We start from the raw sequence: 9228 nt of genomic DNA, 5'->3' as shown, positions 1-9228 counted from the left end.
CCTCGGATGAGATCCCCGTGCACTGCAAGGCCCAGACAACAAAAGCGTTGTTGGCCCTGACCACCGATCCTTGCCTCCACCATATAAAGTAAGTAATTTATTCATTAGCGGACATATTAATCAATCTTACTGTGTAGTGTCCTGCGCCAACAGTTCATAGCTTATTATTTTTACCTCGCAATGTTGGCAAGTAATCTGTTATCAAACTGAATCCATGATTTATTCTAAAGCCCATTAAACTCATCACATTATCCCAAATAAATAAGAATGATCCCTAACATCTGAATAATTGGAGGTCAAAGTCTGTACGTATTTGTCAATCAGCTAACTGCACATCATAAGATTGTGCACTATAGCTAGCACAGGAGAGGGAGAAAGTTTAATATTGCAGCGCCTCCAGCAGTAACATGTAAACCCTGCAGTAGCACTTTTACATTAACACAATCATACACCAGCAAGCCAGTTCAGTTTGAGATTTATATGAGGGTTTCCAATGCTCTTCATGTTACATACCATCACTTAATCTCTAATTATCATAAAGGTATATCTAATATTTTCTTCCAGCATTAATCAGAGGTGTTTTGCATAGCCTTCAACTATTATCCTTACACTTCGCAATTAAGTTATACAACCTTAAAAGAATTCTCATTGACATGTCTAAGAACTGTCGTGCATGCAAAAATTGAGCTAGATGCATGTAGTACTTGAATTATACCTGTTTTTGTTTACAAGGTTACCTTTTTTATAGGGGGAAAGGGCTCAACGTCAGCATTTTTTTAATACAAGAGAATCATATCAGATTTTGTTGCAACTGTAGCTAGAAGAACCATATTATTTGGGTAGCTTTATTTTGAATACTAGATATGATCGTCCAATCACAGTTACAACATACTTAGAATTAAAGCTTGCACCTCCTTAAAATATAGAAAGGTATTTTCTATCATGACCTATTAAAGTGTCCTTTTAGTGATTTCGCATTTATAAAAATGAGTTGTGTTGAAGCTACACTTGAAACACTAAATAAAAATGTACGTCAGCAAACTAATGCAAGAAAATAATAATTGTATGCTGATGAAGAATTGGATTTAGAATCATTTATCTCAAAACTTTACATTATTTCAGTTACTGCCACTTCTACCCTGACAGGTCGACTTGAGTCTCCACTTCTAAAGGTATTGACTTGATTTGTCACTCCATGGGTTTGTAGGTCTTTTATTTTATCTCTCTACTGCCACGAAATATGGCATTTTCTAGAAAATATATGCTCAATCGAGTGGGTTTACTGAAGGCAGGGGGAGAATTCATGTGTGATTTTCAGAGTTGTATTATGAGATTGAGCTATTGTATGGTTTCCTTAAAAAAACATGGGTCCTTACATTTGTCTTTGGACTAACTATTCCTGCACTTTCTTATATGAATTTGTTAGATAAAGTTTTCTACTCCTCACTTTGAAAATCGCATTGGCCACAAAGTGTACGACACATAGGGATATACTCATAAGAAAGGTTACTTGAACTTACCTAAATGAGTTAGCTATTTGTGAGTTTGTCTTTTACTAAACCGAAACAATCTACACAGTATTGTAATAAAAAGGAAATCTGATTCCCCAACTTATACAATTTTCATGTCCATACCTCACAGTACTCTTAGCTGCATAATGTGATAATATGCGGACACTGTTTCTTATTTACAGTTTTGCATGCAGGTTTTCTGTTGAAACAATTTCTGGAAATAGTAAGTATGCACTTATATATTTGCGACCAGCAAGATGAATGGAAAGTAACGAGTGTTCTATATCGTACTACTTTGCCAAGGTGCATGTTTTTTAACCATTTTGATAAATAAGACAATTGGATGTTTCAAGACTTATTACTTCCTTTAGATTTGTGTTTCTTATTAACTTAGATGCCCAAAGGCATTAGGTTGATAAACTGGGTGTAGTCTATGCTTCTCATGCTTGGAAGACTATATTTTTATCAAATGAAGTAAATTATTGTGGCTCTTTTCAATACTCAAGTAGAGTTCCTACTAAGTGATGCCATATTCAACTCAATATTGCTACAACCATTGGTAGGGCGAACAATACAACCTCGATGCATCTGATTCCGTTAGCATTAGTTAATTTATCGACTGCTGTTGTGCCGGCCGCGTTCTACGCAGCAACCACGTCGAGGAGCTGCTGGACTCGCTCCGTCATCATGCGGCGTTCTTCGCCTTCGAAATTCTTCAGCTCGTCAGTCGCCGCTTGGGCGGCACGGATGTTCTCCGCAGGGGTGGCGTATACGGGGCGATTGGCCCCGAACAAGTCGGCGATGGTCGCGCCACGTTGCCGGACCGCGCCTAGGCGGCTAGGCCCAGTCGGAGCCGGGGAGCCGCCCACGGCGCGATCCATTTCGCGCTGGTAGGCTTCTGACAAGCGCCTCATGCTCGCCAGCTTCTTGGCGCCTTCGATGATCTGAAGGCGGTGTGTCTCCAGCGTCTCGGCGTCTGCGTCCTCTGGGATGGGCGCAGTTAGGTCTTGCAGGGCCGCGTCGAGCGGGTCCTGAGCTCCCTCACCGGAGCGCTCATCGTGACTGATGACGAGCACCTCCGTGACGGCGCATCCGCCGCTCTCCTCGTGAGGAAGCGGCTCGTCGTGGACCACCACGTTGGTGGGGAAAGTGTCGAGCGACACGGCATCGGAGTCGACCAGCATCGGTCGGTGGAGCCTACGGACTCCAAGTCCACGGCAGGCTCGCCGGTGACGTGGAGTTGGTCGAGGAGGCCCGCGAGGAGGCTCTCGGGGCCACCCGTGCCTGCGTCGGATGCAGGCTTGTCGGAGAGGCGAACCTCGCCGATAAGTTCGGCGAGGCAGCTCGCTGCACAGGCGGCCTTAGCGCCGCGCAGCGCGTCGATGCAGACTCCGTCTGGCGAGCCTGGCTGGCTGCGCTCGCCAGGGAGGAAGAGGGTTCCCGTCCAGAACAGATCTCCGGACGACGGTGCACCATGCCCCACGGTGGGCGCCAAATGTCGGGGGTTGGGTGCGACATATGCCAAAGGATGGCTTATCATGGTGGGGGTGAGTAGAACGTCGCCGGTGCCTGGAAACGGGATGAGGCGAAGACATGCACGCCGGCGGATCTTACCCAGCTTCAGAGCTCTCCGAGGAGATAACACCCCTACTGCTGCTCTGCGGGGTCTCCGCATGATCACTAAGGCAAAGTGAATACAAGCTTGCTCCTAGAGCTGTTTCTGGAGGCAGGAGAGGGCAAGGCTAGCTCTCTCCTTCCTATATGATCTGTCTAATGCTAATGGATGCCAACCCTTTGCATGGGTGCCCTAGGGGGTTTATATAGGCCTACCCCCAGGGTTACAATGGTAAAACCGGCTGGGTGCGGGTCCCAGCCGTCTGTCTCTCAGGCGCCGTCTTCTCCGCCGACTCCTGGGGCCCGCCGACTGGTGGGTCCCGCCGACTGGCCTGGTACGAGGGCGTCAGTCCGTGTCCGCCGCGGGCGGGTCTTGCCGGCTGTAGATTACTGTAGTCGTGCTTCTAATGACGTGGGCTTGGTCATGGGGTCATGGCAACAGTGTCGCCGCCTGACGGGCGATCACTGTTGCCATTCCCCTGTCGCCTCTGGTTAATGGCGCGTGGAACCCGTGGGAGGGGTCGGCCGACTCCAGGGGGCCGACTCCCAACGGGTCCGACTATCGGTGTTCTCGTCGTCTTCAATACTCTCGCTGACTGGTAGGCCCCGCCGTCTCCGGGCCGTACACACAGGAGGTCGTGGGTACAGGGCCTCACCCCAAGGGCTGATGTCAGGGCTGGCATGGCAACAGTGCCGCGCCGGGCGGAGATCTCCGCGAGTACGGCGCACTGTGGCCATGCCTGCCTGTAAATGACTGGGTGGTTGGAGTCGCAGGCTGACTTCCGTAGTCGGCCCTCTTGGATTCGCCTCTGGGACTCGGCTTGTCTTGGAGTCGCCTCCGGGACTCGGCTTGTCTTGGAGTCGCCTCGGGGACTTGAGGGGCGTAGTCCGTCCCGATGTCTTGAAAGGTTCTGGGGCTCGGGTTAGCCTACCCGTGGCCCATTACTCCGACAATTCCCCATACTTTCTTGTGTGGATTTTGTTACTCTTGGGTGCTTGGGCGCCCTAGACGGAAGCGGTCACTTCGGAGCCACATTCCATTGTGGTGAAGCTTCGGGGTTTCGTTGGGAGCCTCCAATTAAGTTGTGGAGAGAGGCCCAACCTTGTTTGTAAAGGTCCAGTTGCCGCCTTCAAGGGCACAAATAGTGGAATCATGGCATCTCGCATTGTGTGAGGGCGTGAGGATAATACGGTGGCCCTAGTGGCTTCTTGGGGAGCATTGTGCCTCCACACCGCTCCAACGGAGACGTACTTCCCCTCAAAAGGAAGGAACTTCGATAACACATCCTCGTCTTCACCGGCTCCACTCTTGGTTATCTCGTACCTTTACTCGTGCAAGCTTTTTGTGTTGTATCCTTTGCTTGCTTGCTTGTGTGCTTGTTGTTGTTGCATCATATAGGTTTCTCACCTAGTTGCATATCTAGACAACCTACTTTGATGCAAAGTTTAAATAGGTAAAGAAAAGCTAAAAATTGTTAGTTGCCTATTCATAGAGGATTTGTGGACACGGTGCAATTGATCTCAACTCTAGGATAGCTTTTTTTTGTGGGTAACTCTAGGATAGCTATACACATAAAAGTAAAGAATAATAACCTTCTCAATTCTCACCTTCCAAAAGTTAGAAAAGATAAGTAGGAGTCCGCTGAAAAAGACAACAATGTCAACATGAGAACAAAGTGAGGTGGGGAAAAGAGGCTAGAATGAAAAGAGAGAAAAAAAGAAACATGAACACACACAAAATGCTAAAAAGAAACATAGTTCACATATGATTTTTTTACTTGTAGAAATCATATTTTCAAGTTTTGAGAAAATATATATCCGTATGAACTTTTCTGCTCCATCTGATCCATATTAATTAGATTCATCCGTTTGAGCGACATATAATTTGGATTGGATTTATTAGCAAGCATAACCATTTTAAAAAATAGGAACAAAGTAACCATTTACTACCTACAAAAAAAAAGCATAGCCATTTACTCCCTCCGTTTTTATTTACTTCGCATATTAGTTTTGGTCAAAGTCAAGCTTTGTAAATTTTGACGAAGTTTATAGTAAAAAATATGAACATGTACAATAACAAATCAATACCATTACATTCATTATTGAACGTACTTTCGCATCATATAGATTTGTTAGGGTAAATATTTATATTCTTTTCTACAAACTTGGTCAAACTTTACAAAGTTTGACTTCGGTCAACTCTAATATACAGAGTAAATAAAAACGGAGAAAGTACTATACCTACGGAAAAAAAATCACAAGATAAGTACAAGTCGTATAATAACTTATTTTGTGACATAATCTTATCGCTCAAAGCCATTTTTGCATAATGATTGCATGCAAATTTTTTGAAAAGTCAAACCTAACAAAATTTGACCAAGTTTGTGAAGAAAAATATTTATATCTAGAATGTCAAACAAACATATATCATCAGATTCATCATAAGACAAGACGTAGGTTCATATTTTATATATTTGATAATGTAGGTTTAAGTAGTTTTCTTTATAAATTTGATCATAATTTGCAAAGTTTGACTTTCAGAAATCTATATGCACTACATTATTAAACGGAGGGGATATCTATTTTCCATGTGTATATGAATTTTTTCATAAGGCTCAATGTATTATGTATTTTTTTTAAATGTATTTTGTATGGTTGAAAGACGTAAAGACCCCTGGGATTCAGCGATATTGCAATTTGGGGAGCCTCCATTCGCATCGCACCTGCCATTCCCCATTTTTCCTCTCCACTCACAGCGGACCGGAAAATCTCTCCGGCGGCGCCGCCGGCGAAGCGCCATCCTCTCCGGTCTCTTCTCCTCTTCTCTTCCTCCGTGCCTTCACCTGTCTCGCCGGGGCGCCGCATCCCCGCCACCGAAGCACCATCCCATTCGCACCCGCCCCCATAGGGAATCAATCTCTCCGCCGCCGCCGGCGCCGCCATGCTCCGCCTCCGTGGCTGCATCCTCGTGCGGCTCCTCTCTTCTCCAGCCACCTCTCAGGGCCCCCCTCTCCACCGCCCCCTCTCCGCGGCCGCCGCGCCCGCCGTTTCCCCAAACCCTAGCTTCGTCGTCGACGACTACCTCGTCTCCACCTGCGGCCTCACCCGAGCGCAGGCCCTCAAGGCCTCCGCCAAGCTCTCCCACCTCAAGTCCCCCACCAAGCCCGACGCCGTCCTCGCCTTCCTCGCCGGCCTCGGCGTCTCCGCCGCCGATGTCGCCTCCCTCGTCGCCAAGGACCCGCTGTTCCTCTGCGCCAGCGCGGAGAAAACCCTGGCCCCCGTCGTAGTCGAGCTCGCCGGCCTCGGCCTGTCGCATTCCGAGATCGCGCGCCTCGTCCCGCTCTCCTTCCTCCACTTCCGCTCCAGGTCCATTGTTTCCAAGCTGCAGTACTACCTGCCCCTGTTCGGCTCCTCGGAGAACCTCTTCCGGGTGCTCAAGCTCGGCTACCTCGCCGGTGCTGACATCGAGGGGACGGTCAAGCCCAACGTCGCGCTCCTACGGCAGTGCGGGCTAGACGACTGCGATATCACCAAGCTGTCCCTCACTAAGCGCGGAGTCCTGAGCAGCAAGCCAGAGCGCGTCGGGGCGATGGTGGCATGCGCCGAAGGCCTTGGCGTGCCTCGTGGCTCGGGGATGTTCAGGCACGCGTTGGATGCTGTCGGATTCATCGGTCAGGAGAAGATCGCCGCCAAAGTGGCCTACTTGAAGAAGACTTTCAGGTGGTCAGACGCTGAGGTGAGCATTGCTCTGCGTAAGGCTCCGTGTGTGCTGAGGAAGTCAAAGGAATTACTGCAGCGCAGGTCTGATTTCCTCATCTCTGAGGTGGGGTTGGAACCGTCCTACATTGCTCAACGGTCAGTAATTATCAATTACAAGCTGGAGGGCCGGATGAAACCCAGGTACTACGTTGTAAAGTTTCTCATGGAAAATGGATTGCTCAAGTGCAAACCAGGCTACTACTATACCGCTTTCAAGGTGAGAGAGAAGGTATTCATGGAGAAGTTCATTTGCCCTCACAAGGAAGTTGCGCCGCACCTCTCTGAAGACTATGCAAGAGCTTGTGAAGGGGTAGTGCCGGCTAGATTCAGATTTACATGAACCAAGGACTGGGTTCTCACCATGCCTGCGAAGCTGGTAATTCACATTAGTGCTTTTTGTCTAAATAAATGTTGGGTTTCTGCTGTATTATGTCTGCCACATGCTGGTTTGGTTGTTGTCAATGCCTAAGGAAACTGATAATTTAGTTCCTGAGCCTTCAGGTGTTAATGTTGTCATTAGGTAGACAAGAAAGCATCGCTTGCAATCTCTGAAATGAGAGTCATGAATATATTTGTCTTTCCGACATCCATTTAGGATAATGGAAGCTGTATATGTGGGTAGACCAATTTTCTTTTGAAACCAGAACCCATGAACCAGAAAACAAAAGAACTGTACCACATCCATTTCCAGTAAATATATCGATATGATTTGCTTCCGCTCCAAATATTATGTTTCCATTTTCATTTATTTGCCTTTTGTTTTCCATCATCTGCAGTTCAGTTTTTTATATCTAGGCCGTGCTTAGAAAGTGTGTTTCTATTGGGTGCCTTTAGATTTCTTTCCCCTTGTGCTTCTAAGATTGATTATCTTTGTTCCGATATCCTGTAGCTGATTTTACTCCGCTGAGAAAATTTTCGAACATGAAAAGGTAACCTATTTGGTACTGAAGCATGATCTATGATGAAACATCATTTACATCTGCCATTGATCATCAAAACTGAAGGGGAGCCTTGGCGCAGTGGTAAAGCTGCTGCCTTGTGACCATGAGGTCACGGGTTCAAGTCCTGGAAACAGCCTCTTACAGAAATGTAGGGAAAGGCTGCGTACGATAGACCCAAAGTGGTCGGACCCTTCCCCGACCCTGCGCAAGCGGGAGCTACATGCACCGGGCTGCCCTTTTATTGATCATCAAAACTAAATCAATGGAGATGACATGAATTAGTCTTATCATTTCTGCTATTCAGTGCTTGCATATTTGAGTATCTCATCACAAAATTACATTTATTTATTTCTGCTACAGTATCTAACATGAAACTACATGTATATCAATTTTGCAAAGCTTGAAAGCTCAGCCCAATTTTCAGCTCTGGGCAGACCTGCAAGTCTTTCCACAACACTGACGCCATCTATGGCCCATTCTCCATCCTGACATAAGTAGCAAATTGTTGTGTTTAGTGACCAATTCTGTGTTGTGATCGTGTCCAATGGTTTCAACAGGGCTAACTATCCACTCTACTATTCCATACCATGATATATATCATTCTGTTGAGATTGATGAGTCAGTATTCCTCTGCTAAAACTCATGAAAGATACTTGTGATTGATGACACGCTCATTTCAGTCCAAAAGAAAAAGAAGAACACTTTTGCATAAAAACTCCAAATGTCAACAGCTGATGATTGGCAAGATTAACAATACCATATGTTCAGTTAAAACAAAAATTACAGTAATGCTCATTGATGAGCATTAATTCCCTGTCCAGCAATTCATTTTGCAATTATAGTTTCCGTGCCTTGGTAGGGATTAAAAATATGTACATTTGTCAGTACCCATCAATGTTTATCTCCATGAACATTCAAAGTTCTGTGGTAAGAGCAAGAAGTGTTCAGATACGGGTATTGTAGCTGAATTTTATTTTGCGATTGTTGTGCACTCTGTATCCACTTTTGGTCACACTTGTGATATGAGAACTGAGATAAACCTTATAGACTACGCTGACGCTTGCAGAGGGGTAGTTCCGACTAGATTCAGATTTACATGAGCCAAGGACGGGTTGTGGAAATTGATTACTGTGTATGATATGACAGAGTTCTCACCATGCCTACGAAGCTGGTAATCACATTAGATCTTTCGCCTAAATAGATGTAGATTTTGTGCTGTAGAATGTATGCCAATTTCTGGTTTGGTCGTTGCTAATGCCTAATGAAACTGACAATTTAATTCTTAAGCCCTGAGGTGTTAATGCTGTCATTAGTAGACAAGAAAGCATCGCCTACAATCTCTGAAAATGAGAGCCCATACATATATTTGTGTTTCCGACCACCATTTTTTAGGATAATGGACG

General features: G+C 46.1%; 1 protein-coding gene across 1 annotated transcript; it reads left to right on the top strand.

The window, feature by feature from the left end:
* Positions 1 to 5829: 5829 nt before the first annotated feature.
* LOC123135447 (uncharacterized) lies at positions 5830 to 7609 on the top strand. Its single transcript, XM_044554529.1, has one exon. The coding sequence runs from the start codon at positions 6067 to 6069 to the stop codon at positions 7222 to 7224; it is 1158 nt and encodes a 385-aa protein (XP_044410464.1). The 5' UTR covers positions 5830 to 6066; the 3' UTR covers positions 7225 to 7609.
* The last annotated feature ends 1619 nt before the right edge of the window (positions 7610 to 9228 follow it).

The sequence above is a fragment of the Triticum aestivum genome, chromosome 6B (assembly GCF_018294505.1).
Source record: "Triticum aestivum cultivar Chinese Spring chromosome 6B, IWGSC CS RefSeq v2.1, whole genome shotgun sequence".
Lineage (NCBI taxonomy): Eukaryota > Viridiplantae > Streptophyta > Magnoliopsida > Poales > Poaceae > Triticum > Triticum aestivum.
Note: the sequence above shows the minus strand (reverse complement) of the source record. Positions and strands in the feature narration are given on the sequence as shown.